Source organism: Bidens hawaiensis, unplaced genomic scaffold (genome assembly GCF_021521415.1).
Source record: "Bidens hawaiensis isolate Kalapana, Puna unplaced genomic scaffold, B.hawaiensis_p1.1 tig00002343_1, whole genome shotgun sequence".
NCBI lineage: Eukaryota > Viridiplantae > Streptophyta > Magnoliopsida > Asterales > Asteraceae > Bidens > Bidens hawaiensis.
Genome location: NW_027491127.1, coordinates 2,126,852 through 2,143,813, shown reverse-complemented (window position 1 = coordinate 2,143,813; position 16,962 = coordinate 2,126,852). Strand labels below are relative to the sequence as shown.

Genomic DNA, 16,962 nt, shown 5'->3' with positions numbered 1-16,962 from the left:
CGAGTATGAGATTAGCTTTAATTTTTTCGCTAGTGTGAAATTAGATGAAAACCGCCTTGATGATTCGAAACCACATACCCATTTACCCAAAATATATAGTGGAACTAAATAACCGGATTAGATGCTTAATATTTATTTTTATATGTTTCTTAATTGTCGTCCATTAATGTTTAATAATTTTGGTAGGTTTATTATATAAATTAAATTTTGTTTTTAGATGACCCATCTAGATTCTATTTTCAAAACTAAGTAAGCCCATCTAAAATCCACTTAAATTAAGCCCATCTAAATCAATCATGTCTACTCTTGTTGTAGATAGAAAGGTAACATCTTATATATTTAAAAGTGACAATACTGTCAATACATATGCTATTTAATTATAGTATAGAAGATTAAACATAATTAATAATAATTCAGTTATAAAATGTAATATATGTTGTATGTGTTTAACTTGCTTACACTTAAAACTAAACATCAGAAGTCATCGGGATTATTACTACACAAGAATCCATCTAAAAATGAGAAATAATAACCATGGATTTTATTACGAAGTTTTCAAAAACTTCACGACAAAATGATACTATCTGTGTTATTGTTGACAGATTGACAAAATCTGCTCATCTCTTACCAATGAAAGAAACATTCTCAATGAATAAATTGGCTCGTTTATATGTAGACAACATCGTATCCTTTTGTCGAACAACACCACGACCCCACACATTCACGTAGCTTAAAACAACATTGTATTTGTAAAAACGTTTCTTCATACATCATGATATGAATTGATTTTGAATCAATATGAAATTGATATGAAATATGCTAAATGTTACACAACACCAACAACAATAATAATACACATATTCTTGAGGTAAAATATTATTCGTTTATATATAGACATACAGTCATCACAACTCACTAACACGTGAATAAAGGGAAAAACATTGTTTACAATAACAATATACATAACATAAATTACATTATAGTACAAGATTGATGGTGATGTGCGGATGATGCTTATGGGGAGGAGATGGCGGTGGATGATGGTGGCGGTGGAGGTGGGGATGGGGGGTGGGGGGTTCTTGTATCGGCATCTTTCTTGTTTATATGAATATATTGTGATTGTAGCATGTATGAAATTGAACAAAGAGTTTACGAATATATTTATAGAATGGATTACTCTATAGAATAGTAACAAAGTTTTGAAATTATTCCATTATGGTCACTTATAAAATCTTTTGTTTTAACTAGGTCACTAAAGTTTTCTTTTTGTTCTAATCCTAGATATTTTACCTAGATAGCAAGTTTTGTAAGTTTTTTTTATTTTTAAATAGCTTGACATTGCAAAATATTTTTTTTTAAATTGACAAATTAGTAAAAATTGAGAAAATAAAGTTTTAATTATGAAAAAAAAACTAAAAATATTGCAAATTTTCAGGTTTTTTTTTTTTTTTGGCAATTTTCCAGATTTTTTTAATCTTTTTTTTTTGAAATTTTCGCACTTTAAAAATTATTTTTCTCAAGTTTTTAAAAGTATTTTGCAATGTTAAACTATTTAAAAATAAAAAAAAAACCTACAAAACCTGTTATCCAAGTAAAATATTTAGGATTAGAACAAAAAAATAAAATTTAGTGATCTGATTAAAAAAAATAAAATTATGAGTGACCTAATAAGAATAATGTTAAAACTTGGTTAGTAATCCTCACAAAGTTAAGTCATTTACTAACATAGTTGTTTACAAATATATTATTAATATAATAGGTTATAGAAGAGTGGAATTTGATATGAGCCGTCCGATAAGATCCAAGATTGAATATTAGTCGTTCGATAAGGATGGATTAAAAAGCGGTTAACTACCCCCCTACAATTTTTTCCTCACATGTAACTACCCACTACACTTTTTTCTTCACATGTAAACTACCCCACTACACCTATTTACATAGGTAACCCCACTACTAGATATATTTATATAAACTTTGAAGCATTCTTATGCATACATCAACCATTACACAAAAGATGGAAGAAAACTAAGTGATAAACATGTCCAAGTAATGACATACGTAAGATGCTTTTGTCTTACCATTATCATTTAATCATATTATTTGAAAGATGATTATGTTGTATTTTTAGTTGCAATGATAATGTACACTTTATATATTTTCCTTTGTTGCTTTGTGGTCTTGCTTATTTTTAGATATGTTGTGAGAGTGTTGAAGATTTATCATCCGGACCCTACAGTCCGTACAAATCATAACTTTCTCGTGAGTTCAACGACGAGGTAGTTTGCATGAAGTTCTTCTATTCGACTTTTAATGTATTTATGTCTTATTAAGTTTATGAACTTCCAACAAACAAGTTATTTATGTTTTGTAGATCCGTCGTATAGAGAAGAAAAGAAAACGAATCGAAGCCTTGCTAAAATTGAAATGGAATGACGTTGTCGAAATCAGCATTTCTAAGGAATCCATTGAGTTTGTTGAAATGATTGTCAATGCTACCATCCCGTCTGATTATGATTCAACACCTTCCGAAGATGTAACTGCCGACACGGCTTATTCGCTAGAGAGTTTCTACAAAGGACTGAACATTCCAAAATTTTTCATTAACCACCACTATCGTGTTGTCAAGCTTTAAGTTGTTGCTTTGTAGTTTTGTTTTTTTTTTGCTATGTTGTTTTGTGTCTTTTTGTTGGCTTCTTAAGTTGTCGTATGTTTATGTTATAAGATTTACGTTATCAGTTAATATTTTCCATCCCTATCCAATATCATCTTAATTAAGCTGTCAAGATAACAAATTTATAAATTTAATAAACATGTCAGATTTGTCATGTTTAGTAAATGGGCCAAAAACTACCATGTTTAGTAAACGGGTCAAAATTATAATTTAGATAAACTGGTCAAACTAAACGTTTTTAGTAATTGGTTCAAACATATCACTTTTAGTAAACGAGTCAAATGGTATCATTTTTAGTAAATGAGTCAAAATAGTAAGTTTACAAAACAAGCAAAAGTTGTTATTTTAATAAAGGGGTAAAAAAAATACAGGTACGTCTGAGTCGCAATGCATATACTACTTCAAGACTTCCAATTACGAACAGTTAATTGTATTATTAGTTAGATAAAATGGAATGTTATTGTTTGGGAAGAGTGGTTTCGAAATCCACTACAGGTGTTTAGTTCCGTTGTTAAAAAGGGTGTTGCTACACTTTTTGTATGGATGTATTGGGCTATGGTGTCTACTGATTCTTATTTTTATTTAATTAATATAATCGTTCAAATAAAAAGTATAGATATAATCTAACATCAAGATGTGTTTGATTTATATATCGGTGTCCCTAATAATAATCAACAAGAACATATTTTTTTGAGTGAAAAACTTGACTAAATGTGAAGCAATCATTTTCCACTTAATTTCATAAATGAATCGACTCCTTGTTTACCAAATCAAAGATACAAACTGAACGTTGTTACATAGATATGGTTTATAATATGAAATGGATATTCTATAGAATGTCGATGCACTAGTGCGTTATTATGGTTAAATGTTAATTTCCAGTAACATGTTATGTCAGGTTTGTTAATTTTGAGTCATTTAGTAAGTTTTTTGTGTTTATTTGAGTCATATTAAATTTAGTTAACGGGTCATAATTTATGAAAAAAATGAGATTTGATAAAAACGGGTCATTTAATAAAATAAAACGTATCAGTTTTGTTAATGTCAACATTTTATTTTTTTTACCCAAACCAAACTAATTCTTCTTTTGAATTGCTCATGTTAATGTGAGCATGTTTTACCCTGGCTATTGGCAACTGAGACATTATCTTGACTTTGAAATCTTTGCACATGTTTCAATTTATATTTTGTAACATTGAAGACACGGTTAAGGAGCACTATTACATCAACAAATATACCACCTCTGATCTTTTATTTCTTCCTACGTTTACAATATTTTTTTTCTTCTGATTTGTTTTTGTTTTTTATTCTTGATTATAAACTTATTGATTTATTTGTTTGCTATGTTACTTTGTTAAAACAACTGTTTTTGTTTTATAATGTAATAAAATTAAGAAAAATACTTACGCAAATGGTTCTCATATCTTGAATTCTTGATTTTAAACTTTTATAAATTAACAACTTTATTACAATTATTGTAGTCGTTACATTCATGTGTTGATTGATGTTCACGTCCACCGGACGGGAAAAGTACTAGTTTATTTAAATTGAAAGAAACCAAACCGTGTGCTAAAACTTATAATAACGTGTCAATTGAAAGCTGCATTTTGTATTATTTGTGAATCAATATTATAGCACTGTCAAGTGCATCCACGTCATTTATTTAGTATGTACACAGAAAATATTAAACTTATTATAACTAAAATGTAAATTGGGGTTTTGGGTTTCGGCTATTTACATTATCTACACAAAATGAATAGATTCTTAGCTTTATTTTCAGTATAGATGGTTTCGGGTCGAATCTATGGACGCGCCTTACTGCCTAATTAACCTATGCTATGATGGTTTGACGTGTTGGCATGTTGATCCATTCAATATATTATATATATAGATAAAAGTTGAACTTTTGTGCCGCGGAATAGTTTTTTGGATATGTTTCATTTAGTTTTGTTATCGTAACAACGTAATTAAATTCGCAGTTGTGTTGCTGCAAGGCGGCTGATTTTGTTACCTAGCTATATATTAAAAGACGTTGTCGGTGCGGATCTCCCATTAGGCTACGTGGCAGGCCATCTTGTGTCACATCAGTTATTTATTTAATTAGTGTCGTTGGCGTAACAGACTTAACACATACCAACATAATGCACGTTAGTGCACCGGACTTGTTTATTTTTAAAAAGACTAAAAAATGCATTTAATGTGTTGGCTTTTTTTTTGTTGGAATTTTTTATGGCAATACAATATATAAAAGAGAAACTAGTAATAGGATTTATATTTTAAACATAATTATCTTATACGCATTTGTAAGTTCAAGCCTCAAAGTATCAAATAAAACAAAATAAAATTTCAGATTAAATCGATCATATTCATGTCATGTCAATTCGTCGAAATTCATGTTGCGTAACATGATATTTGGGTTTCATATTGAATTTTTGGGCGGGTCTTGCAAACCAACGAACGCAACCCATTTTAAAACGCACGAGTTAGCATGTTTGAACGTTTGTCTTTTTACTCTTTTAAATTTTGACTGTATATTTAATGTAAAAGAATACATAAGAAACAACTATTACTGCAAAATACGTACATTTATATTCTTTGACAAATAACCCAAAGTTTATTGGCATTGCCTACAAATTACACAAACACATTTCATATAATCATATAATCAAGAAACTTATTACCCAATAAAATTACTAATTTACCCTTTCCCTCTAACCGCGCCAACACTCCTATGCATACAACAACAGGGGTAAGAATGTCCTTTACTAGCATTCTCCCTTAAAGTCCTCTATAATATGTACTTTCATAACTTCAAATCATCAAGTTTTCAACAACTTTGAATGCCAAATTCTTGAAAGCCAATTACTCTCTCCAAATTTAATATCAATAAACCTTTTTTTCTTACCTTCACTCAGAATGTCCTCATGTGTCTTTTTCTCTTTAGTGGGCTCCACAAATACTTTCTCCGGCTCGATGGGCTCCACATAAACCTTCTCAGGCTCGATGGGCTTCACAGAAGGAACCACATGGACCGGACTCCTTGGACGCAGAGGCGGCCTAGGATTGGTTCCTTCTGGTGTGGTCCCAACGAGCTGGTTAACCATTTCCAAAACCTCACTCATTTTTGGCCTTGCTTTCGGGTTTTTACACAAACACTTGTTTGCAATAATGGACAACTTTTGTGCTGATTTCATTGAATATTTACCTTCTAGCTTAGGATCAACTATTAGACGAAACCTTCTTGAATCGAGATACGGTTTAACCCATTCTAGAAGCTTTTGCTCGTTTTTGGGTAGGTTACGATCCAGTGGACGCCTACCCGTGATAAGCTCGTATAGAAAAACCCCGTAGCTCCATACGTCACTCTGGGATCTGAGTCGCCCCGTTTGGATGTACTCTGGAGCTGCGTATCCCATGGTTCCAACAACCTGATCGCATATATAGTGTTAGGATCAAATATAAAAAACTTTTAACCTGCAAAGCGTATGAATAACCAGAATAATTATACTTGAACTATAGTAAGTATTATTACGATACATTTATGAAGTAGCGTAATAATAATTACTCTAGTTCACTCTGTTGTAGTGAATACATAAATATGAAAAATATCATTTAATTGAACATACAGCTGTCGAGACATGGGTTAGTCCTTCTTGAGGACCGAGCCTAGCCAACCCGAAATCTGAAAGCTTGGCGTTCCATTGATCGTCCAGAAGGATGTTTGACGATTTAAAATCTCTAAATATAATCTACACAAACATCAAACATAATAAAACTATAAGCCAAAACACGCGCTTTGTAAGTGATTATATGATACCGAATAATCAAAATCTAGTTCACATGTGAAATACCTGAAAGTCCATTTCCTCATGTAGGTAAGCCAGGCCACGAGCCGCGTCTTGAGCCACTTTAAGTCTCATGGCCCACGAAAGCGGCTTGTGGGCCCGAGCAGCCAAATGATCTTCCACACTTCTATTAGGCATAAACTCGTAAACTAAAAGCCGTTGAATCCCACGTTCGTCATCTTCTGCGCAATAACCGACTAACTTCACAAGGTTCGGGTGCTCAACGACCCCGAGAACGTTCACCTCTGTCACCCACTCCTTATGCCCCTACATGACCAAATAGGCAAATGTTAAACAATAACAAATAAATTTATACAATATGTTTTTTTTAAAGAGTGAACTGCGGTTTTTGTCTCTGTGGTTTGTCCAAATATGCGGTTTTAGTTCAATAGTTTTAAATCTGTGATTTTCGTCAATGTGTTTTCAATTTGCTTGCAATTAAACCCGAACCCACTAATCCCGTTAAGTCTAATCGTTAAACCTGTCAGCGTGCCACTCACGTGAGGGCAATTTTGTCTTTTTTCCCCCAAATATACCTCAGCCCCTCATGTGAGGGGGCTTGTGAATTAGGGTTGAGGTTTATGTGGGTTATAAAAAGGACAAAATGAGGGGCAAGCTGATGGGTTTAAAGACCATACTTAACGGGGTTAGTGAGGTCGGGTTTAATTGCAAGTGAAATGAAACCACAGGGACGAAAATCACAGATTTGAAACTATTGGACGAAAACCGCAGATTTGAACAAACGACGGGGACGAAAACCACCGGTTACTCCTTTATAAATTAATAAATGCTTACCTGTAAACCATGTCTACCGAGCTGCTTGACAGCCACACGAACCTTTGTGTTGGGATCTTCAGGGGACCTAATGGAGCCGAAGTAAACACACCCGAACCCACCCTCGCCAATCTTTGCAGACCGACTAAAGTTATTGGTAGCCGACTTGAGTTCAGCAAAAGTGAAGACTTTAAGATTACTTGGCATTTCTGAAAAATTAGGAACATTATTCCTGCCTGTCGACGCGGTGCTAATATCAGACACGGTTTGAGAATTCAATCCGGTCCATGATCTTCCGGTAAATAAAGACGTGACTGATAAGGATTTTGTCCGAGTTTTTGATCTTTCTTCCTTGTCGTCTTCGCAGTTTCTGAACGAAAAACACTTCATAGCCTCTCAAGATTTAATGTCTTGGCTGTAGAAAAATGAATTATAGTCAGCATTGTTCATGTTTAATATTATCAAGATCATTATACATGTATATATGCAGGGGTATTTTTGTCATTTAACAAATTATATCATCATCAATTCAATACATAGTCATTCATTCACATACATCATCATACTTTTTCATTCACAGCATAAGTTCACAAGATATACATACATACACATATACGTGAAAATTGCAACTTTGCAAGATGATATTATACAAATGGCAAATTAACATTTTTAGATATTTTTACAAACACACATATATACCTTACATATACATACACATATCTCATCACATGAAAACTTGTCACATATATTGTCCATGGACGACGGAACCAGGGCCCGCTCTCCCTAGAGGCCCAAAATTTGTAATTATTTTATTTATATATATTATTTAAAATTTTATATTTGAGGGGCCCGGTTTTTCTACTCGCCTTGGCCCCTGGATTCTCGGAGACAACCCTGATATTGTATATCGATTTTGTGGGAATTGTGCATAATAGCATATGATTATCTAGAATTTAGCATGACCTATCTTTAAAAAAACAAGAGTAAACTACGGTTTCCGTCCCTATAGTTTGTCAAAATCTGTGGTTTTAGTCAAATAGTTTCAAATTTGCGATTTCCGTCCCTGTAGTTTCATTTCCATTGCAATTAAACTCGAATTCATTAACCCCGTTAAGTATGATCGTTAATTAGTGTGCCCCTCACGTGAGGAGCGTTTTTGTCCTTTTTCTTCCCAAATAAACCTCAGGCTTAATTCGCAAGCCCCCTCACGTGATAGGCTGGGGTGTAATTGGGGGAGAAAAAGGACAAAATTGTCCCTCACGTCAGGGGCACGCTAATGGGTTTAACGACCATACTTAACGGTGTTAACGAATTCGGGTTTAATTTCAAGTGAAATGAAACCACAGGGACAAAAATCGCAAATTTGAAACTATTGGACTAAAATCGCAGATTTAGACAAACCATAAGTAAAAAAACCGCAGTTCCCTCAAAAAATAATAATAAAAATAAAAAAATACTCAATTTCTACACAAAAATTGATAATTAATCAACAAAATTATGCTACAAAAATTATAAATAAAAAATATATGGTAATTAATCAACAAAATTATGCTACAAAATTTTTTAAAAAAAATCTCAGATATTTAACATAACTCAGTAACTCACCTTTGATGAGATATGAATTCAAGAAAGTGAAGAAACTAACTTGTAATACCATCAAAACTCAAAATTTACAAGCAAACTGAAGAACCCAAGATTGATTTAATCACAAGTCATGTAATCAAAGTCAGAAAATGAACAAAAACTCACAGAAAATGATGTAAGTGAAGTGATAAAATGAATATAGAACAGACTAACCTGAAAGTTGGATATGATTCCAAAAGATGTAAGAAGAGATAGAAGACAAGAGAGTATACAATGGGCAGCTGGAAGAAAAGAAGAAATCTAATGGCTGGTTTAATCAGATGAAGAATAGTCAAACCACTTATTTAGCTTATTGAATATTATTATTATTATTATTAAAGTATTTTCTTATTATGCACGAAATAAATGTCGTTCTTATTGTTTTTTATTATGACGTTTTTTTATGTTTCAAAGATTGTTACCCATTTGTTATCTTTCTTTTATAAGTCTATGATAAAATGTTTTTAAATACACGTACTTATATACTAGATTTGATAATTACTTGCGCTGTCGTGTTAGAAAATATAACGTGTATATAGACACTCGCAAAGTGTTCGTGGGATGCCGTGGATAATATACAAAGATAAAAGGACAGCAGTGCAATTGTTTTTTAAATAACAAGATTTTGGAAAAACGAAAGAAGAAGATTGTTGATGTTCTTTAAGTAATCATAAAAGTTCGTAATGGATGATTGTGCATGAACAGCAAAATTTTCCTTTTAAACTATTAACCACACACATTAACATTAAGTGCTTTTCTATAATTTTTATTAATAGTTTGTTACTTAAATACTTTTTGTGGATTAATCATGATTATTAGTGAACACACAATAGGGTTGGCTTAGTCTTTTTGAATCCTAAAGCGAATTCTAAATCAGTATTTTTTTCATAAAAAAATGTACTACCTGCTTAGGATTCTAAAACGTGTAAATATAATCACACATTTTTTTGTATGTGGTTTATAAAATACACATAATCACATAATTCCACCATAAAATTTTCAAAAGATTGAAAGTTCAGTGAGTTATGATCTAGAGAAAGAATCGAATATGAATCAAACGTAGTCAATTCTTAAAAATTTTGAGGCCCTTATGAAGGCCCGCATTTCAACTTATTTATTTGTATAGCAAAGTCGCCCCTACACGATACTTAAATTTTCTTATCTAACATAAAATTTACAAAATGAATCACTAATTCATAACTAATATAAACATAACACAAATTAATGAACCATAATTGTCTACTATAAAACTTGAATCCTCGTCATTTTGAAGGGACTCCAATTTAACAAACATCTTGATACTATTGGGTTGCAAGCCTTTAGATAATCTAAACATAAATATATACATATGATATTTTTATCAAACAAATATTAGATATATTTAATATCACAAGATCCATCATATATTTCTTTTTGAATGATTAAAATATGAATCCTTGAGTCTTGACTAACTGTTTGATTATTTTCTCAAAACAAAAACATAATAATTATATAAATTATATCACAAGCTTGAAAAGTTTAAAAGAATTTTGAGTAAAGACGAAATCCTATAGAAAGAAAAGCGTGGGGTGCATTCAACCAAATGCAACTTATGGATATAGCCCAATAGATTAGCTTTCTTTTTTCTTAAAACTATTACAGTATTTTATTTATTAATATTAATTTCTACTCGTAAAAAAGTTATATAAGAAAAAATCAAATCATAAATAAATAATCTTACATTTTGTGTATTGATCGATAATAATAATTTCATCTTTATAAATCTCTATCAGCAGTTCAACCATTCAATTATTTTTCTCTTAATGGACCTTCGTTAAAAAACAATTAACGTTGTTAAGTTTTTTGTTTCGAATTTCAAATGGATGTTTTAGGGATTTTGATCGGAAGAAAAATGCAAGTCGACTCGTATTTTTCAACCGATCAAAAGCCCTAAAGCATCAATTTGAAATTCAGAATAACACTTAACGACGTTAAGTGTTTTTAACAGATGTCTATTGAGAAAAAAATAGTCGAATGGTTGGATCGTTGACAGAGATACTTAAAGACGACAGGATCATTATTATCGGTCAATGCATAAATTTGAGATTATTTATTTTTAATTTGCCAGGAAAAAAGACTATAGAAAACATTTATAATTTTTTTATTTGTGTAGTAGTGTTATTAACTATAAAAAAATATTTTTTTATTAATTAACATACCAAAATATTAAATGAATTAATATTAATAACGTGAGATAATAATCAATGGTAGTTGGCTCCGGGCACCATCCTGTCTCCTTCTCGGTGCTTTCCAGGAACGAATGAGGAAAGGACTCGACTTGCTTTTGAGTTTGACACTTTACATGTTATTATTATTTTATTTTAATAATTATAAACACATGCATCACAAATTCACAATAAAATATAGGAAAATGAAAATAACTTCTTGAATAGTAAATGCATAATTTTTGTTAAGAAAAAATTTAAAAGACATATTTCATTAAAAATGGGCAAACTAGCGAGATGCTAGAGCCAAAATCCACAAAACAAATTAAAAGTTAAAAGTACACCAATCATTCCAACAACAAATTAAAAGTTGATAGCTAGGAAACTGCGCGCAATGCTACTGAAAGGGCCTCCAAAGCTGAAGCTGTTGCTGAGCCTCTACGCGTTAAAAATGAAGAACTGAAAGCTAAACTGGAGAAGCTTCAGCAGGCTCATGAGGCTTTGGCTCTGGAGGACGCCAAGAAGCTACAGGAGCTCTTGGATCAGAGGGGTGTGCTTGATCGCACTGAGCGCAAGCTTAAAGGCGTTGAGGAGGCTGCTGCAAAGGAGGTGTTGCTAGCCAACCTTAGCAAGAATGAGGCCGAACGCGCCCGCGATCAAGCTCAAGCTACCCTTCAGGAGGCTCTGTCCAATAAGGATTGGCTTCTACGAGAAGCGTTGCCGCAGGTACGCATAGCTCCATTAGCCTTTGCTTTTTGCTCTTTTTCTTTATACTTAGAAAAGTTTTTTTTTTGTAGGTTGTGCATCGGATTTTCGCGAACACATCCTATGATGATGCCATGAGCGCAGCCCTCAACGCTTCTCATGAGGATGGAGAGAAAGCTGGTTTCTTACTTGGTCTAGGATTTGCAGAGAAAGGCATCTCGCCTTCCAAATTTCCTTTACACGATGTTGATACTGAGGCTGCCTGTGACCAAGCTGTGAACCAGTATGTTGCTTTCTCTCATCCGGTTGTGGAGAAGGTTAATGAAGTTGCTGCTGCTGATGACGGGCTAGCTGTTCTCAAAGCTTTCCTTGAACAGCCGCAGCCAATTGATGGTGCGGGTTCAAGTGGGTTTGGAGGGAGTGGTCCTGAAGCCTGACCTTGATTCTTCCAAGCCGTTAGGATAGAATTGTACTTTTTGTAGGAGGGTAGATACTTAGCCATTTTGTAATGTTTGAACAGCTTTTATCATGAATATAAATGTTTTGTTAATGCCTTGCCTTGTAAACATTATATGATTTGCTCATGCATATTTTAGTTTAACTTAGCAATTTTCTAAGTGTTTTGAATAAGTTAACCTTTCGACGCGTGTCAGATAATAGGTTAATGTTCTATTTCCTCTATCATGATTGTGCGGGTAGGACCGTCACTTTCACTTAGTAGGATGACCAAACTTCATCTATATCTGACCTGCGTGAAGGTTTTCCTCATCTTCCCCTTAGAAATTTTTACTGTTTTTGTGTTTATGCGGGTTGTGCCGCTTTCCACACGCAACGACTTACTTCCTCCCTCACTTATTTATGCGGTGAATACCGGCATATCAGTGTGGTCAGTTCATAAGTATAAAGGTAAGGCTATCAACATCAATGTGATAAGGAGAATCATTTCCATTAGAAGTGGCTCTAGGCCTGTTCGTTACAAGTTTGGAATTGATCTACATGTAGCATCTGCGTAATTGAGCTCCATTCCATGTTCTTGGGATGGGGGTGCTATCGAGCCTTTCGAGCCGGTATGCGCCCTTTCCCAGAACTTCTTTAATAATGTATGGCCCTTCCCAGACCGGGGCCAGCTTTCCTGGGCGCTCCTGGTTCGAAGCCTCGTTGTTACGCAGTATGTAGTCTCCGACATTGAAGTTGCAGAGTTTCACCCGCGTGTTGTAGTACTATTGCATTTGTCGCTTGTAGTTCTCTTCACGCGCTGCGGCTAAGTCTCTGCGCTCTTCGGTTAGCATAAGGTCTAACCGTCTTTCCGCATCATTGTCTTCTGGTTGAGTTATGACTCTTGGTGAGGGTAGACCAATCTCGATTGGAACCATTGCTTCAGTGCCATAGGTGAGGCTGAACGGGGTTTCGCTCGTGCTTGCTTTTTTCAGCGTTCTGTTTGCCCAAAGGACATGTGGAACTTCGTCCACCCAGCCGGATCTATGCTCCAAGAGTCTTTTCTTAATACCGTCGACGATGCTCTTGTTTGCTCTTTCCACCTCACCATTACCCTGCGGGTGTGCCACTGAGGTAAAGGTGTGGGTGATTTGAAGCTCTTTCAGTCACTTTAGTAGCTTCTGATCAGCAAAGTTGGTGCCGTTATCGCTCACCAAATTCTGTGGAAGTCCAAAACGACAAATAATAAATTCCCAAATAAATTTTTTTATATGTTTTGCGGTTGTTTGGGCTAGGGGTTTTGCTTCTATCCACTTGGTGAAGTAGTCGATGGCTACCACTAGGAACTGAACGTTCCCTGCTGCTGTGGGAAATGGGCCTGTAACATCGATGACCCATTTCTGGAATGGCCATGAAGAAGTGACTGGAACAAGTTCGTTCTTCGGGCGACGCGTGTTGGGTGCGTAGAGCTGGCAGGACCTACATTTTCTGATGTAGGCCAGCGCATCCGTGTGCATCCCCGGCCAAAAGTATCCCGCGTTGTTTAGCTTAGCTACAACTGCGCGTGGACCTGCGTGTACTCCACAGATGCCTTCGTGTGCTTCCCTTAGGAGGTAGTCGGCATCTTGGTCGTCAACGCATCTGAGGAGTAGGCCAAGAAAATTACGCCTGTAAAGTATGTCATCAACAAGTTGATAGTTCAGTGATTTACAGCGTATCTTTCTTGCCTGTGTCTTTGACTCTGGTAATACACCCGTCGCAAGGTAATTTATGATTGGCGTCATCCATGTTTCCGTGCCGGTTTGGATGACACAAATTTCCTTGTGCGGGACTGATGGTGCTCCAAGAAGTTCAACGCGGATGTCCTTTCCCAAGTGGGTTAAGGCTAGCGATGCAAGCTTGCTTAACGCATCCGCAGATTTGTTTTTGCTTCGCTTGATGTGCACAACTTTGCAATCGTTGAAATCGCGCATAAGGGTTTTTGCTTGTGCGAGGTACAGGGCCATTGTGTCGTTCACGGCCGTGTATGTCCCGTTTATCTGGTTGGCTACTAGCATGGAATCCACGTGGGCTTCCAAGTTTTTCACCCCCATCTTACGCGCAATTCTTAATCCGGCCAAGAATGCTTCGTACTCTGCTTCGTTATTCGTACTTGGGAAATCCAGCCGAATAGCGTAAGTGTACTCTTGGCCTGCTGGGTTAGTTAGTTTCAACCCTGCGCCTGAACCTTCGTTGTTGGCTGCTCCATCAGTATAGAGTCGCCAGAAATCGTTAATGTCTTGTGCTGGAGAGGGTTGAGCCTCTTCCTGGCACTCTTTTTCCCGCGAAGCGGGGACTTCTGCAATAAAGTCGGCCAAGACCTGGCCTTTTATGGCTGGTCTTGGCTTGTACTTTATCGCGTATTCTCCCAACTCAATTGCCCATTTGGCTAGGCGCCCTGACAACTCGGGTTTGCCAAGAACGTTTGCAAGTTTGAAGTTGGTGAGAATGGTGATTGGGTGGCCTTGGAAATATCGTCTTAGCCTGTGTGAAGCCTGTACAAGCGCTAAGACTAATTTTTCTAGGGTGGAGTACCGGGTTTCCACGTCTGTTAAGACGCGGCTTACATAGTAGATGGGCATCTGGATGCCCTTTCGTTCTACTAGTAGGACTGCCCCGGTTGCTCTGTCTGTGGCGGAGAGGTAGAGAATTAATTCCTCCCCCACTTCTGGTGCTGTGAGTGTTGGGAGTTCGACCAAGCGTGACCGAATCTCTTGAAAAGCTGCTTCCGCTTCTGGTGTCCAGCGGAAGTGCATTTTCTTCAAACAATTTCTCAATGTTGACACGAATGGGAACGACCTATCCGCATGGTTTGCCAAAAAGCGGTTGAGTGCGACTAGTCGTCCATTCAGTGTCTGAGCCTGTTTGATGGTAGAAGGTGATTTCATTTTCATACTGGCTTCAACCTTGTCAGGGTTCGCTCTGAAGCCAACTTTGGTAACGATGACTCCTAAGAACTTCCCATCTTCCATCCCAAAGGAACACTTGCTCGGGTTGAGCTTCATGTTTATCTTTCTGAGCGTGTTGAAAGTTTCTTCGATGTCTTTCAACATCGCCTCTGGCTCGAGGCTTTTGTTGACCAAGTCATCCATGTAAACTTCCAAGTTCCTCCCGATTTGGGTATGAAACTCTTTGTCCATCAGGTGTTGGTATGTGGATCCGGCGTTCTTTAGTCCGAATGGCATCATTTGGTAACAAAATGTGCCATCGGGCCTCCGAAATGCGGTTTTATCCTGATCGTCAACAGCCATGTGGATTTGATGGTACCCTTTATATGCATCAAGGAAGCATTTAAGGCGAAACGGTGCTAATGAATCTACCTTAAGGTCAATTTCGGGTAACGGGTAACAATCCTTAGGGCATGCTTTGTTTAGGTCTTTGAAATCTATGCACATGCGCCATTGTTTGTTGGATTTTGGTACCATGACGGGATTTGCAACCCATGTTTGGTATTTACTAACGCGTACGATGCCTGTGTCAAGGAGTTCCTTGACTTGGGTTCTACACGTGTTAGCCTGCTCAGCACCCATTACGCAACGCTTTTGTATGACCGGCGCAAACGCCGGGTCACACTTGAGCTTATGCTCCGCCTTACTTCGAGGTACACCAGTCATGTCAGCTGTGTCCACACGAAGATGTCGGTATTTTTTTTCAACAAGCGTTTGAGTAAGGTGCGTGTGGGATTAGTGATCGTTGGGCCAATGGTAACGGCCTGGTCAGGGTATTCGCCATTGAAGGCCCATTCTTCTGGCTCAGAGGTGGTTGGTTTAGCCATTTTTGGTTTGGGTTTAGATGAGATAGATGCGATGCATACCTGGGGAAAGCCCGTGATCATAGCAACGCCCTCAGCTGTTGGCCATCCCATCATACCATGGACCGAAGACACCACGGCATTAAATCTTGCCATCCCATCTCTCCCGAAGAGAATGTCGTATGTGTGATGTGGCTTCCTCATTACAACGAAGTCCACGTCTTCTGTGCGGGAGTACTTCCCGTCCGTGAGAGTGACGGGAAAAGATAGGATTCCCAAGGGGGTGTTTGTGCTGCCGTCGAACCCTTCCATCGAGGCGTAAACTGTTTCTGGCGTTGTTTGTCTTCGTCGTCTAGCTTGTCGAAGAACTGCCTATACATGACCGTTGACGAAGCGCCATTATCAGCAAGGGTGCGGGAGGTGATGTAGTGCCCCAGCTGGCTTTTGATGACTATGGGGCCTTCTTTGTTGGCCCCCCTGGCACACGCGGGAAGCGCACTTCTGCTTCCTTCCACGCACTTGGCTCTGTTGTTCGTCGTTTTCTTCCTCTGATGTTGCTGTGAACCATGTGAATGCTGATGTCGACGGGCTTCCGTCCATTGCCCTTGTACCGGTTGTCTTTCCTCCCTCCGTTCTTGATTGACGCCACGAGGTGTGTAAGTCTCCCATCTTTGACGAATGTTTCAACGATATCCTTCAAGGATGTGCATTCCTCAGTGGTGTGGCCTTTTGTCCCGTGGAAGTCACAGGATTTGCTCTGATCAGCGTTTTGACGCTGTCGGATTATTGGAGCCTTTGGCCATGGGAGCTTTTCGGTGGCAAATATCTCGGTGACCCTTTTGGTGAGTGGCGTCCATCTGGGATTCCGGTTCGACGACTGCATGTTGTCCCTTCCGCCTAAGAGAGGACGAGAGC

The 16,962-nt window shown here is 36.8% G+C and overlaps 1 protein-coding gene across 2 annotated transcripts; it reads right to left on the bottom strand.

The window, feature by feature from the left end:
• Nucleotides 1-5,274: 5,274 nt before the first annotated feature.
• Nucleotides 5,275-9,216, bottom strand: LOC143618946 (serine/threonine-protein kinase PCRK1-like). Of its 2 annotated transcripts, none has more exons than XM_077091000.1 (5): nt 8,896-9,073; nt 7,312-7,705; nt 6,523-6,783; nt 6,298-6,420; nt 5,275-6,099 (listed from the first exon to the last, which is right to left on the bottom strand). In XM_077091000.1, exons 2-5 carry the CDS (start codon nt 7,678-7,680, stop codon nt 5,491-5,493), a joined length of 1,362 nt encoding a protein of 453 aa, XP_076947115.1. In that variant the 5' UTR covers nt 7,681-7,705; nt 8,896-9,073; the 3' UTR covers nt 5,275-5,490. The 2 variants fall into 2 exon arrangements, with proteins under 2 accessions (XP_076947115.1, XP_076947114.1); XM_077090999.1 differs by lacking the exon at nt 8,896-9,073 and adding an exon at nt 9,088-9,216 and having other exon boundaries at nt 5,276-6,099.
• Between the last annotated feature and the right edge of the window lie 7,746 nt (nt 9,217-16,962).

Coding starts and splice junctions, on each gene's coding strand:
- LOC143618946 (XM_077090999.1), bottom strand. CDS start 7,680: ATGAAGTGTTTTTCGTTCAGAAACTGCGAAGACGACAAGGAAGAAAGA. Junction 6,421..6,522: donor ATGAGGAAATGGACTTTCAG/GTATTTCACATG, acceptor ATGTTTGTGTAG/ATTATATTTAGAGATTTTAA. Junction 6,100..6,297: donor TAACCCATGTCTCGACAGCT/GTATGTTCAATT, acceptor ATATGCGATCAG/GTTGTTGGAACCATGGGATA.